Source organism: Ictalurus punctatus, chromosome 19, assembly GCF_001660625.3.
Source record: "Ictalurus punctatus breed USDA103 chromosome 19, Coco_2.0, whole genome shotgun sequence".
Lineage (NCBI taxonomy): Eukaryota > Metazoa > Chordata > Actinopteri > Siluriformes > Ictaluridae > Ictalurus > Ictalurus punctatus.
Window position 1 is genome coordinate 21563299 of NC_030434.2, and position 18139 is coordinate 21581437.

At 39.5% G+C, this 18139-nt stretch overlaps 1 protein-coding gene across 1 annotated transcript in view; it reads left to right on the forward strand.

The window, feature by feature from the left end:
- Positions 1-1624: 1624 nt before the first annotated feature.
- The window catches only part of mpped1 (metallophosphoesterase domain containing 1), a 56966-nt gene continuing 40451 nt past the window's right edge, over positions 1625-18139 (forward strand). The window contains exons 1-2 of the mRNA XM_017493891.3: positions 1625-1992; positions 3933-4114. Of these exons, the coding sequence (XP_017349380.1) occupies positions 1667-1992; positions 3933-4114 (508 nt within the window). The 5' untranslated portion in view covers positions 1625-1666. The remainder of the gene's footprint in view (positions 1993-3932; positions 4115-18139) is intronic.

Genomic DNA, 18139 nt, shown 5'->3' on the forward strand with positions numbered 1-18139 from the left:
CATTTATTCTATAAAGCACTTTATGATAGCTGTTTGTTTATTAAAATAGAAATGCAAATAGAAATCTCATACAGTATACATGCTACTATGTAACTGTACATAACTAATAAAAGTCCTGAATAAAAACTTGAACTTGAAGAATACATCCCTCTATGATCATTCAGTGTGATTCAGTTTGATTTGTACATCTGTTTTAACATTAGACATATTCACAAATGAGCTTTACTGGAATCCGGATCATTTCTAGGAAATCGTTTTATGATCAGTTTTTAATCATTTCTTCTGAACTTCTGAACACTGCAAATCAAAATCCAACCAAGAAAAGATTTTCTGCATTTTAAGCCTTATCTTTAAAACCTACTTTTTAAAAATTTATTTATTTATTTATTTTTTAGATGAGCTTTTACTTGACTGTTGAATTTGATTGATTGATTGATTTCAGTGTTGATTAGTCTATATATATGATTATTGTTTTATGATTTGTATTTATACATGATTGAGTTTTTTATGTAAAGCACCTTAGGAAGCTACTTTTAAAGGCACTATATAAAATAAAGTTATTATTATTATTATTATGGCTTTTAATGGATTTAATTTTTTTTTTAAGTTCAAATTTTATTCTCAATATGCAATTAAGCCGTGACATACTAATATTAGACCAGACATGATCCTGTTCATACATTACTAAACTGTACTGTTTTCTTGTCACCGCAGTATTGTTTGTTGAACTGGAAACATCTATAAAGTGTACCTTTAACAAAGCTTTAAGGTATAAATTGGACGTTAATGACCTTTCAGAGTGAGACTTTAAAGGTACACTACACACAGCTTTCAGATAAAAAGGTACAAAATTGGAGTGTGCTTCCCAGCAATGATGGAAAGAATGGTACAATGTAGTACCCTTTTTTTTTCTTACAAGGTACAGATATTGTTATTGTATTCTGCCTGCAGGCTTTTCACTGCATACAATTTAGCCATTTAGAAGAAGAGATAAAAGAAGGACGATTATGCGGATTCAAACACTCCACAGTCAGATCTTATAATTTTTTTTTTCCCGCGACCAAAGATTGTCAGTTCTCCCTTAATAGCTTTTTAATAAATAAATAAATAAATAAATACATTCTCAGTCCAGGACTGGATGACATGGTACACATATTATTATACATTAGCGTCATGATAGACTTTTCTATGAATCATGGCTTTCAGCAGACATCGATGCTGCTACACCACCATTTTTACTTACAGTTACTAATAGCTCATTTGATTGGATTGAATGTGTGTCTATTTTCGTACCACTTGTTTTATTTTCCTTCCTCACTATTCGCTGGGAAACATTTTAGTTTTCATCAATGCTATGCCACAATCTTTCTGAACGTATCTTTTTTTTTTCTTTTTTAATAATATGGCTACACTGGTTTTTAGATCTAATTTATTGTGTATTGTGTAGCGCAGTGTGACAGGACATAATTTAGACCATTTTCTGTGCTTCAGCAAGCACCGAGTGTAATTCGAATGGAAAGTGTGTGTATAAGATGTGTCTCCGGTGCCCTCTACGTCTCCGTCTTGTTTTCTGTCCTCTCATCACAGTTAAGCAGAATGCCACTGCTCTGTTCTGCATTCCAGGTGTGTGTACCTCTCAGTCGAGTTGGATCTCTGGGCATCATGAATGTTCGCAGTGCCAGCACGGAGGAAACTGAACGCTGAGCCTCATCTGCTTCTCAACTCAGATCACCAGTGCAAGTGTTCTGAGCTCCACTCACACGCAGCCAGCCAGCACGGAGTCACTTTGAGTGTGAGTGTGTGTGTGTGTGTGTGTGTGTGTGTTGGAATGGCGTTTACATTGTCGGAGATCATGGCTGCGCGACGGCAGCAGCAGTCTCAAAGAGGAGCGAGGGGAGCAGTAGAGGTGGACGAGTACAGCGCAAACCCTACTCAGGCCTTCACCTTCTACAACATTAACCAGGGACGCTTCCAGCCTCCCCACGTCCATATGTAAGTCTCTTCTTCTCTTCCTCTCTCTCTCACGCTTACACTTGTAGTTCCATCTGCATTTCGTTGAATATCACTTTATATAATTAACGACGAATAGTTTTGTAGGATTACGGCTAGCCGATTTGAAAGGAATAAAGCGCTTGGAGGCGTGCTGTTATAGAATAATAACCATTATTAAATCATTTTTCTCCATGTCCTTTTTAAATGATTTAAATCTATCATTGTACATTTTGTGTATCATGACATTTTTTTTTTCTTTCTTCGTCACCACCTCTGTGCAATATATAAGGTGCTCAATGCTCGCCGGCATGTTGCTTCTAAATTACTCACCACAGAGGATCGCTGAGTGATAGCACTCATATAAAACGGTGTTTTAAGGACTCTTGTCACTATGGTGGTGTCCTCAAGGGTACGTCTCAAGTGTATGTTTCAAGTCAAGGGTATGTCTCAAGGGTATGGCTTAATTCAAGGGTGTGTCTGAAGTCAAGGGTATGTCTTAAGTCATGGGTACGTCTCAAGTCAAGGGTACGTCTCAAGTCATGGGTATGTCTCAAGGGTACATCTCTATTAAAGGGGTACATATCAAATCTAGGGTACATCTGAAGTCTCAAGGGTATGTCTCAATCTCAAGGGTATGTCTCAAGTCAAGGGTAAGTCTCAAGTCAAGGGTAAGTCTCAATTCATGGGTAAGTCTCAAGTCAGGGGTACATCTCAAGGGTCAATCTCAAGTCAAGGGTACATCTCGAGTCAAGGGTATGTCTCAAGTCAGGGTTACATCTCAAGTGTATGTCTCAAGTCGGGGTTACATCTCAAGGGTATGTCTCAAGTCGGGGTTACATCTCAAGGGTATGTCTCAAGTCAGGGTTACATCTCAAGTGTATGTCTCAAGTCAGGGTTACATCTCAAGTGTATGTCTCAAGTCAGGGTTACATCTCAAGGGTATGTCTTAAGTCGGGATTACATGTCAAGGGTATGTCTTAAATCAGGGTTACATCTCAAGGGTATGAGGTTACATCTCAAGGGTATGTCTTAAATCAGGGTTACATCTCAAGGGTATGTCTTAAATTAGGGTTACATCTCAAGGGTATGTCTTAAATCAGGGTTACATCTCAAGGGTATGGGGTTACATCTCAAGGGTATGTCTTAAGTCAGGGTTGCATTTCAAGGGTATGTCTTAAATCAGGGTTACATCTCAAGGGTATGGGGTTACATCTCAAGGGTATGTCTTAAGTCAGGGTTGCATTTCAAGGGTATGTCTTAAATCAGGTTTACATCTCAAGGGTATGTCTTAAATCAGGGTTACATCTCAAGGGTAAGTCTTAAGTCAAAGGTACATCTGAAGGGTACATCTCATGTCATGGTCATGTCTCAAGGATACATCTCATTTGAAGGATACATCTCAGGGGTATGCCTCAACTCAAGGGTATGTTTCAAACAAAGGGTATATCTCAAGTCAGGGTACATCTCATGGGGATTAATTTTTTTACCATGTACCATGTAGAAAGTCGTCATGTGTAGTTACAGCGGAGAACAAAAGCAAATCAGGTCTCTAACGCACCTCTGCCATGGAGGGAGAGTGAATGTGAAAAATCACAATGTACAGTATGTACAGTCTCATTACCTTACTGTGTGTGTGTGTGTGTGTGTGTGTGTGTGTGTGTGTATGTGTGTGTGTGTGTGTGTGTGTGTGTGGTGTAGGTAGGCAGGCTGACCCAGCAGTAGTTACTTCAAAGTGGGCCACTCTTATTCAAAAGTATTTCCCTCTCCTCTAGAGACATACTGCTGCTTCTGCAACCACAACCCTCCAGAGAACTCCATATAACTCCTGTTTCTTCCTAAAAACACTCCATCTTCTCTCTTCTTCTACTTCTTCTTCTTCTCTCTCTCTCTCTCTCTCTCTCTCTCTCTCTCTCTCTCTCTCTCAACTCTCCTTCTCTCAGGGTTGATCCGTTACCCCACGACACCCCTAAGCCACCAGGCTACACTCGCTTTGTGTGTATCTCGGACACACACTCGCGCACAGACACTATTCAGATGCCGTACGGCGACGTGTTGCTGCACGCAGGAGACTTCACTGAGCTTGGCTTGCCCAGCGAGGTGAAGAAATTCAACGACTGGCTCGGTGAGAACGCATTCGTATCGGCTCTTACACTCTCTCACACACACACACACACACACACACACACACACACACACACACACACACACACACACACTCTAAACCTGTTAACCCCTTAAACTCAAACTCTCTGCTTATTATTCCAGTGCCTGAGCACTATATTCACATTCCTCATACTTCTGCTTCCTCTTGTATTCATTTATTATTTATACAAGAAGCAGAAGGATGAATAATTAATTCAGCAAAAACTACTTAACATCGAGTCTGACACAGAGACTCGTTCTGATACTGTACTTTCTGTCTTCCTTTCTTTCTTCCTTTCTTTCTTACACTTTCATGCTCTTTCTTTTTTTCTTTCTTATGGTTGCGTGCTCTTTTTCTTTCTTTCAATCTTTCTTTCTTTCTTTCTTTCTTTCTTTCTTTCCTTCTTACACTTTCATGCTCTTTCTTTCTTTCTTTCTTTCTTTCCTTCTTACAGTTTCATGCTCTTTCTTTCTTTCTTTCTTACGGTTGCGTACTCTTTTTTCTTTCTTTCTTTCTTTCTTTCTTTCTTTCTTATGCTTCATAATCTTTCTTTCATTCTTTCTTTCTTTCTATCTTACAGTTGCATGCTCTTTCTTTCTTTCTTTCTTACTTTTGCATGCCCTTTCTTTCTTTCTTATGCTTTATGATTTTTCTTTCTTTCTTTCTTTCTTTCTTTCTTTCTTTCTTTCTTTCTTTCTTTCTGTTTCATGCTCTTTCTTTCTTTCTTTCTTTCTTTCTTTCTTTCTTTCTTTCTTTCTTTCTTTCTTATGGCATGTTATTCAGCAATTGATATGGCTTACATACATTCTGTCACTTGCCAGGAGTTTAAGGGGTAATCTTTTCTTTCTTTTTTTTTTCTTTTTTTAAAGATTTTTGTTTTATCGAAAAGATAATGAAACATTTGTCATTTCCACTTGCAGCGCTAGTGTACAAATTTTTAGGCAAATTTAAATTTGCGATAGTATCTGTCTTGGCTCAGTAGGCTATCTCGGCTCACAGAGCAGATTAAAGAGGGAAAAGGCTGCATGTGCAATACATCAGAGACTAGAAGAAAGACGGAAACAGCAGAGGAGAGGGATGAAGACAAGAGGCAGACGGATGTATGGATGGGAGCGCAGCCCTCCTAAGGTTATACTGTAGGGTGCAGGAGGCACGGGCAGTGTGATAAGAGAAGGCCAAAAAAGAGAAGGCTCTCTCTCTCTCTCTCTCTCTCTCTCTCTCTGTTTCATATCTTTCATAGCCACGCTCCCTGTGATGCATCCTCCCCTGTCCCTGCCTTCTCCCTCTCTTTTTCTCTTTTGACGGGTCTTCCTGGAGTTTTGTTCTCCCATTTGTTTTTAGATAAATATTTATGCCTCGACTCCTTGTCCATTTCCTCACCTGTTCCTGTGTGTGTGTGTGTGTGTGTGTGTGTGTGTGTGTGTGAGAGAGAGAGAGAGAGCGTGCTGCTTTCTTTACTTCAGCCCTCTGAAATATGATTTACTTTTTTCCCTGATAATGCTCAAAAACACACATTCTCACATCTCACCTCACACATATGGTAATGCAGTATATATATATATATATATATATATATATATATATATATATATATATACACACACACACACATTCCTTATTTATCTTTACATTGTAGTTTTGAGTTCAGAAAATATTTGTATGTTTGTCTGCTGTGTACAGAAACCAACCATAACTTTGTACCACCACCGGTTTAGATCCACATATTAAAAACATGCAAATACCATACAAACATCACAGCTTTTCAAAAGAAGAGTAATAAGTTTAACGTCAGATAATGTGGGATATGATTTGGAGAAATGTAAGCTCGAAATGTTGACTTGATATCTGTTGATCAGAGACCACCATTAAAAAACAACCCCTCTCTATAAAAACCTCAGAGAGGAATGAATATCTTTTTGTATTTAAATGTAGGGATGAACCAATCCCATTCTGAGTATCAGTATCAGGCTTCAAGACATGTCTTAAGATACATGGCATCTATTTCACACGTTATTGTGAGAAGTTATCAGTTGGGTGAGAAGTTATCAGTTGGGTGAGACTGTAGCAGACAACCTGTGGGAGCGAGTAAAGGCAGGATGTGCGGCTGCTCGTTCAAAATGTATTTATCTCAATCCGTGAACTGTGGTTATATTCCACAGCGTGGGCCAGAGTGCAGGCACGCGGCAACAAACTAGGATTATTTATAATCCTAACCGATGAATAAATGAGAGGAAATCGAGAACCATGAAACAAAAGAAACGAGAACGCTGCTTGAAAGCAAAGGGAACTAGGGCTCCGACTTTTGGTAAGACTTCGCAAAGAAACACAGAAACGGCACGGTACACACAGATTATGATTGATTAAAGGCTGACAGCGAATTGGTGAACACAATGAGTAACAGACCAATGACAGGACAGGGGGCGGAGACAGGATCAGAACCTGACGAGACATGTGTCAAGCACACTTTGAACCGTGCTGCACTGAGAGGGGAAATTCGTGACGCGCGGTGCTTAGCTTTGCCACCTCACAGCTCCAGGAGCCCTGGTTCAACCCTTAGCTTATTGCTTTCTGGTGTTTCACATGTTCTCCTTGTATCTGTGCATGGTTATGATTTAGTTATCGTATCTTTATAGATATATTAGCTATTAGTTATTATACAACATTAATTAATGCAGAACTAATAAGAAAAGTATGTAGTAGTTATGAGAATAAGGAATTTAAGTCTGAAGTCCTGGTAGTTTAAGGGTTAAAGAATAGTGTCCCAAATGCTAATCAGTTGTAATGAAAGTAATACATTAGCATTCAGAACCATCAGTACTTACTTACTGAAGCATTTTATTTGTAACCTTTTACTGGTGGCAACGGAGATGGGGATCTGTATATCATTTAACATTGGGGGGGGGGGGGGGGGGGGGTTAAAGAGAGAGCGCATTTTCAGTCTGAAAACAGAAATTTGATATAAAATTTTAGAGAACCCCCTTATGATCACAGCACAGATCTTAGTTTTATTCAAATTTAGGGGTGCCCGGGTTCCGCATTGAATTGATTTGAGAGGTCACACTCCACAGTTGTGGGTAATGGCTCATATGAGAGTAGACACACAGGGTTTATTTTTAATAAATTTAAGTTTATTTAAAATAAATTTGTTTATTTAGTTATAAGAATTTGAAGTGTTTATTTTATTTATAAGAATTGATTAATTTTTTTACATTAGCCTACTAGGTTTATATGTTACAATTTTATACTGGAAGTTGTATACGGTATACAGTTTTATCTCTGCACCAGTGTTATTGTGGAGAGGTGTGATTTGTTTGGCCAGCAGGGGGCTCACACCCCTCAACTCGTGATACTCCACACACAGGAACCCAACAGTGTGCTGACTAATCTTCTAACAGACTTGCAGTAATAAAATTTCTTGATACTGATTGAAAATGTCCGATAAGTCGATTTGGAACACCAGTGTACTGCGAGAAAGCCAATCTTGAGACAGATTAATGAGTCTTTATTGATCACATATACATTACAGCACAGTGAAATTCGTTTTTTTTGTTTTGTTTTGTTTTTTTGCATATGTTAGGGGGTTGGGGTTATAGCGCAGGGTCAACCATGATAGGGTTAGAGAGGGTTAAGGGCCTTGCTCAGGGGCCCAACAGGTAACCCAGTGCCTTAACCGCTAAGCCACCACAGCCCCGTGGTGAAAGGGTTCAATTCAAGCTAAATTCTAGTCAGGTACAACTAGAATCTTAAAGCATTCTTTGCTTTGTCTCTTAGGGGGAAATGTTCTATGTACTGTAGAACCCAGCTAAGCCTTTGCCTTTCAGAAAAACTTACAAACAGAACTTATTTAGAAAGCTGGAAATGTTATCCATCCAAATATGCCTTGAGAAGTTAACTTTTTTATTCTAAAAGTGTTGGCTTTTAACTATAAGGAAGAAATAAAACACTTGGGGTGTGCTGTTTTAGGAAAATAATCAATGTGGGGCCGTGTGATGAGTATTTTTCTAGAACAGCACACCCTGAACTGTTTTATTCCTCTTATACCATGACAGTTTGCCAACATTTAAAAAAGAAAAATTGATATGTATTAAAAAAATAAATAAAATCAATTTAGCTAGTCAGTTCCTGTTATTGTTTGTATTATAGCAGCTATAAAGTCATTTCTTCACCAGCCTCTTCTTTTTCTCGCTAAAGAAAACTTTTCTATATCGGCAATTAGCTGTTACTATAGAAACAATAGCTTATTTGAATAGAAGCATTAATATAAGCCTGTAATTTGCATAAACAGCTGGAACTACTGTCAGGGAGGGCTGCTGTTATAGAAAATGAAGCAAAACCTTCTGACCAATCAGATTTGAGAATTCAGCAGTTCTAAATAATAACCACAACAACTTTGATAGTAGTTGAAGATGATTGGCGTCATAAAAAAAACCATCTTTGAGGAATCCGGTGATTGATCACACTACCTTAGCTCAGCGTTGATTATTTAAGCCTGTCTTTCTTGCCACTGCCTGTGAGTGTGTGTGTGTGTGTGAGAGAGAGAGAGCAAGAGTGAGAGAGAGAGAGAGAGAGAGATGAGAGATGAGTGCGCACTTGTCAGCTCTTGTCAGTTTTTCTCGGTCAGGCATATTGAGTAGCGAAGTGTAAGGAACGTTCTAGATGTACTGCGCCAAAGTGTTCTAGTTAAATATGGATCTCATTGTAGAGAGATGGAGAGGACGTCAGGGGAGAAACGTTCAAATTAATAGTGAAGATGGACGGGCTCTCACTTTTTTTCTCTTTTTTTAGAGGTCAGGAAATTTAGTAGTCTGTTTGTATGCTTCCTGTCTGTCCAGATTATTAATAATAGATTGCCTTCGTTTATGATGCAACAGCCATGTGGTCAGTGTAAGGTGTGTGTATGTGTGTGTGTGTGTGTGTGTGTGTGTGTGGAGGGGAAAAAGTTTCTTTCTCACTTTCTCCCCTAATCCTGATGTTTTATTTTTTTTTCTCCCCTCAGTTCTGCAGAGACCCTTTGCTCTTTCTCTGGTCTGGATACGGAGAAAAGCAACATGAAACTTTAATGCGCTCTCTCTCTCTCTCTCTCTCTCTCTCTCTCTCTCTCTCTCTCGCTTCTCTCTGCTTCTGACGCTCTCTCTGCAGCTCGGTTTGATTCCCGCGCCTCCGCGTGGGGTTTTTACTCCGCTGTAGGATTTGCTGTGGGTTATTAACGAGGAAGCTTGACACCCCTTTTTACGGCTTTTAACATCGCAAATAAAACAGAATCTTGTGCGGCAGTAGCTTTAAGATCCAAACCGTTTACCATCTGTCTGTTCGCATGTGCTTGTACTTTATGTTTGGTATCCTGTGCTGCCTACGTGTACATATGAAAAACCTGCTTTTCACAGTTTCCTCTTCACAGATGGGCCGTGTTCAGTATTTATTCTTATTCTTTGTATTTAACGTTTATTGCCAATGTGCTTTTGTGTGTGTGTGTGTGTGTGTGTGTGTGTGTGTGTGCACATTTATGTTGATTAGGTTTGTTTAGCCTCAGACAGTACCTCCCGTCAAATATATTGCGTTTAAGGCCACCTAGAGATAATCAGTGTTTCGCGTTTCGCTCACCGCATTATCTTACTGCGAGAATGCTTCATCATCAAGACACGTTTAAAAGCATATATCGTTTCTAAATTTATCCATCCATTTTTCTTACCGCTTATCCGACACATAGGTGCAGCAGGGGACCATTCCATGGCCGGGCACAATCACACGCACGTTCACACACCGCGGACGATTTGGAAATGCCGATCAGCCTACAACGTGCGTCTTTGGACTGGGGGAGGGAACCGGAGTACCCGGAGGAAACCCCACGAAGAAGAACACGGGAGAACATGCAAATTCCACGCACATAAGGCAGAGGCGGGAATCGAACCCCCAACCCGAATCCTTCTGTGTCTACAGCTCAAAGCAAAAAACAACCCAAAAAAGTTCTGAAGATGAGGTCTCATCTCACTGGGTGTTACTTGTTACTGTCTTATAAAAGAATCTCCGGAAGCAGTATCTGCTTCACTGAGATGTGTGTATTTCTATCATACACAAAAGCTATGATTTTGGCTTTACGGTTTTAGTTTTGTTTACATTCCCAAGGTGCGTCACGACACTAACAGAACTCAACGCAAGCCTCTGCTGCGTCAAGCTCTGTCTCGTTCTCCACCCGGCTCACTCAGACTTTCCTCCCTCCTTCATCTCGCCGGCGACCCTGTTTTGTTTTGTTTTCAGCGTGTGAATAACGCTGTTCATCTGATGGGCTCAGGACAAGGTCTTCCATTATGATAGGGTGTGTGGGTGTGTGTGTGTGTGTGAGAGAGAGAGAGAGAGAGAGAGAGAGATTAAGATTCCATCCATTATGATGGGGTAGGTGTTTACATGACACTTTGACAAAGAAAGACATGAAAGTGCAGGCGTAAGCCGTGCGTGTTTGTGTGTGTGTGTGTGTGTGTGTGTGTGTGCCAGGAGATCAAGTGCAGGATGTCTTTCGGTGAGGCTTCTTGAAGCGTATTCTCAGGCAGTCTTGCCAATAAATCACATCCTCCAAAATGCTAATATCAACCTTCTGTCCTGTATCCAACGGCTTAGAGAGAAGACTGCCAGTTCTGTCTGACCTAAAAAATTTTAAAAAGTGAAATTAATCAATCAGGACTTCTATTTCTGTCTGTATTGGAAAGGCTTTGTTCTGTTAAAACCCCTTCGATGAGACATATTTTAGTGCATTATTTACAAAACTGACATATTATCCCCGAGTCATACAGGACAGGTAAAGCAGGTGAGCATTAAAGAGGCCTCTGATGACTGATCACTCAAGTCAAAATGATGTGGAAACTCCCTCAAACCACCGACTCATACACAGGGACACCTTCGACCTTGATTCCTCGTCCTAAAGGTCACAGTCGTGTTAAACGAATGTGTATGAGCGATGCTGTTCAAATGAAGAGGAAGTGCATACAGTGTTAGGAGGTCAGAGAAGAAAAGGGAAAGGATACGAAGCGGAATTGAGGAACCAGAGGGAGTTGGTGGATGAATGGATTAAGGATGAAAGCTCGGATAAGAACTAGACATCGCAAAATAATTCTTTGCTCGTAAGTTAAGATCAGTGGTCTTAGAGCGCTTAATGTGACATGCTCATGTCCAAGGCTCATGAATTCACCCATATAGAGAACAGATAGAAACTCGGCACAAAGCGAAACTAACAATCAAACTATCAAGCAAATGGAGTGAGTTTTTAAAAAAAAATATTGTTTGTATTTGGTCTGGCCGTTGCTTTAGCTGAAAAAAAAAAACAAAAACAGAAAAGTTTTGTTTTCAGGTGTCTCCCGTATCGCCGTAACAAGAGGTCAAACATGTAAATGCTACAGCTAAACCGTAGACATAGGCACTTGCTGAAGATGAGTGAACGAACAAATCTCAGTCAGTACGTTTACATGGACAGCAATTATCCGATATTAACCCGATATTAGGAGAAATACATGTGTATAGTAGGAGAAATACATGTGTATATAGTTGGAGAAATACATGTGTATAGTAGGAGAAATACATGTGTATAGTAGGAGAAATACATGTATATATAGTAGGAGAAATACATGTATATAGTAGGAGAAATACATGTGTATAGTAGGAGAAATACATGCGTATAGTAGGAGAAATACATGTGTATATAGTAGGAGAAATACATGTGTATAGTAGGAGAAATACATGTGTATATAGTAGGAGAAATACATGCGTATAGTAGGAGAAATACATGTATATAGTAGGAGAAATACATGTGTATAGTAGGAGAAATACATGTGTATAGTAGGAGAAATACATGTGTATAGTAGGAGAAATACATGTGTATATAGTAGGAGAAATACATGTGTATAGTAGGAGAAATACATGTGTATAGTAGGAGAAATACATGTGTATAGTAGGAGAAATACATGTGTATATAGTAGGAGAAATACATGTGTATAGTAGGAGAAATACATGTGTATATAGTAGGAGAAATACATGTATATAGTAGGAGAAATACATGTGTATATATTAGGAGAAATACATGTGTATATAGTAGGAGAAATACATGTGTATAGTAGGAGAAATACATGAATATAGTAGGAGAAATACATGTGTATATATTAGGAGAAATACATGTGTATATAGTAGGAGAAATACATGTGTATAGTAGGAGAAATACATGTGTATATATTAGGAGAAATACATGCGTATAGTAGGAGAAATACATGTGTATATAGTTGGAGAAATACATGTGTGTGTGTGTGTGTGTGTGTGTGTGTATATAGTAGGAGAAATACATGTATATAGTAGGAGAAATACATGTATATAGTAGGAGAAATACATGTGTATATAGTAGGAGAAATACATGTATATATTAGGAGAAATACATGTGTATATAGTAGGAGAAATACATGTATATAGTAGGAGAAATACATGTATCTCAGCTACTATATAGTGGGTAGGTACACGGTTTCAGACGCAGTCAAGCAGTCGTCTATTTGCACGTATAGCATAACAAATAATTAACTGAACTTGAAGCTTTCATAAAATTAAATATGAAACACCAAAAACGGTATACGGTACCATAACGAAGATGAACTGTATGTCAATACGTGAAATTCTGGAGGGACGTCGGACGGCGTGGCGCGGTGACGTAATGACATGTGACGTTAATCCATCTATGTTCTATAACATGTAAAAGAGGAACATGAAAGGAATATTCTAAAAGCGACTCAAGTAAACACCTTAATCAGAATATTGTCTTATTCAGAATAAGGCCAGTAATTCGATTACTGCTGTCCGTGTAAACGTAGTCACTGTAGTGAAAAAACAAACAAACATGAAAGTCAGCATGTTTTGTTTGGCAAGTATCAGTTTTTGTAATTTTCTGATTCTTTGTCACCAAACAAGAACCCCAAAATTGAGCATTTAGTTCTTTTAAGGCTAAGCTTGGCCTACTACATTACTGCACATAATGAACACACACACACACACACACACACACACACACACACACACACACACACACACAGACACACACACAGAGAGCTCACTAATCCCATCGAACAATCCCAGAATTTGGAGGTTGGAGGATTTTCCTCATCAAAGGCTACAGACCACCCACTACAACACACATACAGGGACAATAACACTTAGATCCAGCAGCGTCTGCCTGGTATCTACTATTCTAACGCACACACACACACACACACACACACACATATATATATATATATACACATTGTTTTAAGGATTGAGTTTGTGTTTATTAGGCATGTATGAAAGATAGAGATGCGTGCATGTGTCTCTGTGCATGTGCTATTCTGTGTGTGTGTGCGTGTGTGTGTGTGTGGGGATGCATGCACCAGCATTTATTTAATTGCTTCCCTTTGAAGAGAAAGTACATGAAAAGAACAGGCGCTTTTGTCGAACGAGATTCTTAGTGAAATTTAAACTGTTTGTTACTTAAAAGCTGCTTTTGAAATACAAAAAGAAAAAAAAAAGATGGAGGCTAATAACAACAGTCATTTACGTGTCCGGCTTAGGCGTGTTGAGCGGAGAAAGCATCTCTTTTCCTTTTCTCTCGCTCTGTCCTTTTTCCCCCATCACAAAAGCAGCGGGCTCCTCGCGTCCCCCTCCTCCCTCACGCCGGCGTTTTGTGTTTTTGTGATTGATTGCTTCCAAAGACTATATTTTTTTGCTTTGTGTTTCTAAGAGAATGACTCCATTGTACAGCTCAGTCTTGTCTGTAATTCTGCAATGGGCCTTAGGAGCAGTTTGGGGAAACTGGAGGAAAAACAGAGGAAGGTGATGAGCGCAACAGGAAAATGTGGATTTTTTTTTTTTTGGTAAAAAAAAATCGAATCAATTGCAGACAGGCAGTGTTGCATTTTTGGGAAATAGCTTTGTTTAGGGAGTATGGATAGGAGTAGTTAAGTAGGTTGTTTGTATAGTAGAGGTGCCAACATTTATGTATTTTAACCCATCGCTACGCAGCTTTCAGCTAAAACTGCAAACGTGAATAAAATTCCCCAGGCGGAAAAGCCAGTTCACTGAAGGGGAAAGGACACTGAATGTAAAAGTTGGTCTGTTATTTGAGGTTATTTTCATTCAGTGCCAACTCCATGTGTTCCTTGGAAGTGCGTACGATTTCAGAGGTGCGTACGATTATGATGTGGTGTGTGTCCAAGCGGTTTTGGTTGGAAAAAAAAAGAACGGATGGACTGGGGGGGAAAAACGACTTTAATGTTACTGCCTGCTGTTGACGTCACATTCATATCGGCGTTTTTTTTTGTTATAGACACGCCCCCTGTCAACTCTTAAAAACATAAGTAATGTGTAATCATGTAAAAAATGACGTCATTACGACATCGTGGTGGAGTTCAAACTTGTGCTTGCTTCGTAATTCCGTTATTTCCGACAGTACTCGAAGGCAGCATTTAAAAAGGTGTTCTTGAAGAAGTGGGCGGGGCTTTGGTGTCACTGGTCAGTATATTATTAAGTAGCACTCACTTACAACACTGCTTTTGACTCGCTCTTTATTTACTGTTGATGCACGTGGTTGGGGGTTCGACTCCCGCTTCCGAGTTTGCATTCTCTTCCCGTGCTTGTGGGGTTTCCTCTGGGTACTGCGGTTTCCTCCCCTAGTCCAAAGACATGCATCGTAGACTGATTAGCATTTCCAAATTGTCCGTAGCGTGTGAATGAACGTGTGTGCGATTGTGCTGTGCGATAGGTTGGCACCCGGTCCAGGGTGTCCCTCAGTCTTGTGCCCTGAGTTCCCTGGGATAGGCTCCAGGTTCCCCCGCGGTCCTGTGCTGTATAAGCGCTACAGAAAATGGATGGATGGACAAATGCTTAAAATCCTGCACGATAGGAATTTCTAGTTTGCAAAGTTGGCACATCTGATATTGATGTTTACTCTTAACTTTCAAGCGTTTGGCAACTGCAGTGAATCCTTCAGCACCTACAGTGTAAGTTTAGTTACAAGAGTGCGGAATATGAATCTGGTCCCGCTGATGGTTCGAGGGATTACATTTTAATCCAGAAACATGAACGCATGGAGATATGGAAATAGAACTGAAACAATAGAAAGAAGTGAAAAGGCGGAAGAAAAAGCGTCGGTTATAACCAAAATATGCAGAAATGTGTCATTAAATGCAATGATGCTTTTGTAACGGTGGCACTAAATCTCTCCGGCTCGTGAGCAAAGCTTAAAGAGCATCTCTCCGCCAAGCAGCACAGCTCGTACTCATTTCTCTGCCTGTTTTTTTTTTTTTTTTTTTTTTTTTTTTTTTTTTTATACGATGTGCTCGCAGCGACAGCACAAATGTGCTTATGCCTGCAGATTTCTAGCGGCGCTGTAAAATATAATGTATGTGTGTGTTAACATCAGGTAAATTGCTTATATCTCACACCTTATGTGTTAGATTTCATAGTGCTTCACTGTGTGTGTGTGTGTGTGTGTGTGTGTGTGCTGACATTTCAGTAGATCTCCCCCCTCCAGTCTTCCCCCTCCCTCAATTTAATTGCTGCTTTTCAGGGACGCGCTTGACTGCATAATTGTCAAAACTCTGCGTGATTGAACTCTCCTTCACATACCAAACCTGACACTTTCTGATGCGTCTCGTCTCTTTATGACACTTTTCAAATAAAGGAAGCGCTCCAGATGTTTGCGGTGATTTTTTTTGGTCTCTCCCCCCTTTCTCTTCCTCGCTGCAGATTTGGGGGGGCGCTGCTGTGAGCGTGTGCAGGAGGATTAGAGATTTGTGGGGACAGGCTGTCTGTGTGTTTGGCAGGCGTGGACAGGTCCGCTCCATGCCGCATATGAATGTTTTAGCGAACGCTTATATATTGTATAATGAGACGGAATGGAGCGTACTAAGGTTTGTTTATTAGCGGTGAAGAAAAGTTTGAAGCGTTCATTAAAAAAAAAAAATAATTAAATAAAATTAATTGCTGTACTTAATGAATGCTTCAGAGATGTCTCTGTTATCGTTCCAAATGAATATCAGGCACATCATCAGCCTTTAGGACGTTTCCAAATCCACACTGTCGCCCCTCGTTGTTCGTCTGCTAAATTTCCGTCCATCCCCAGTAAACATCGCTTTTCCAAAAGGATCGGCGCTTTGTTGACAATATCTAATGTAAAAACATGTTATCAGTAATAATCTATGCATTCCCATTAAGGATTTTCCTCTAACAACATGTACTGAAGCGTTTTATTCCTCTTAATCTACAGCAATTTACAATCCTTATTTTTTATTATCAGTTAAAGAATGGCGCAGCATATTTTCTGTTTATTTATAGTTGCATTTATTCCATTTCTTTACATGGAGTGCGAAAGCAAGTAAGTTCCTGTTACCACTTACATTACAGCAGATATAAAGAGTCGCTCCCGCACCAGTCGTTCTTTTCTACTTTCTTTCTCGAGACGTTAGTAAGATAAAACTAAAACAAGAAACAACGACAACAAAAGAACGGAGCTTGTCATGTTACAGAAAGAAAAAAAAAAACTGAAATGAAAAGAGCCACTGTCATGAAGCCATTGTCACAATTATCATTGTCCTGTGGCGGAATAATTGGACGTAATTTCTGTAAACCAATTAAAAATATTGTTGATAAGTCAATAGAATTCAAAATAAAGTGAACGTGTTTAGTATTCGTACGTGAATGCTTAGGACTTCCGAATCAGTTGCAGGTTAGAGGTCATGCTTCAAGATCTAAATACTAAGCCGTCTGTTTCAGATGCGTCTGTAATCTTCGCCATGAGAAAGGTACAGCTTCGTTCGCTCAGCTACAAACAATAAAAACACGTGGTCTTTGGTCCAATTCCATACTGTCATGCTCTTCCAAACAGAGAGAAAACACCCCAGTGAACAGCGTCCGTATCCCTTCTTCCTGATCGTTCAGTGTTCATTCGGATGATATCTTTTCGATAAAAACGTCCGCAGCAGCAGCTGTACACACCCACGCCACCGTGCTTCACAGATGTGGCGATGTGCGTTTGATCACACACGGTTCCTTTTCTTCTCTTTTTCTTTCAATAAATCTTCAACACACCTGTCCATAAACCTGCACCCCCCCCCCCCCCCCCCTCCCCCCTTTACAGGCTTTTAAATGTATTTTTAGCAACGTGTAATCTGGCCATGCTGTTCATGAGGTTTACTGATGATTTACATCCGGTTAAAAAGCGTCTGAGCTCACACTCGTTTATTCCTCTTTATCCCACGGCGCGGTTGAATTGTTAAATCTGATCAGTCGGAAGGTGTTGATGAATTTTCTAGAACAGCAGCTCTGACAGTAGTTCAGACTGCAGGGCAAGGCACAGGTTTATAGTAACGCACTTCCCAAAGTTAAGAGAGAAGCGTTAACTTCACCATTTATTTTGATCCAAGCTCTTATTGAAATGCGTTTAGGGTAAATGAAAAATATATATATACTTTAATCCAGCGTGTACAAACTTTGAACTGGTAGATCATTCTTAAAATTATTTATGGATGGTGTTGTATATTTTAAGAACAACCTAAAATTACTTTAAAGGTGCTTTAGCCGTGATTAGTCAAGATTAGTCAAGATTAGCTTTTAAGTACTTGGACTTAATGATTTTCAATTATTTGTTATTATTATTCGCAGTCCTCTGTGATGGCTAAAACAACAGTTTAATATTAATTTAGTTGACATTTTTTTTAATGAACGCTCAGAAGAATTTCAGGTGGCTGTCACCTCTGGTGTTGCACAGTTAGCAGTGTTAGCTGCACTGGAGTTAGCTAGCATTGCATACATTTCTCTAAAAGTGGTTCATCTATTAGGGATAAAAATGTATTTACTTAATTCATGATGTGAAGCAGCCATTCAAACAGTACTAACTTGTCCAGGAGCTGTCACTAATTCTGCATCCATCTTCATTCCCATCATCCGTAATAAATTACAGTAATAATGGAAAAGCACTGTCGATGTTTATTCTAGTTTTACTGCCTA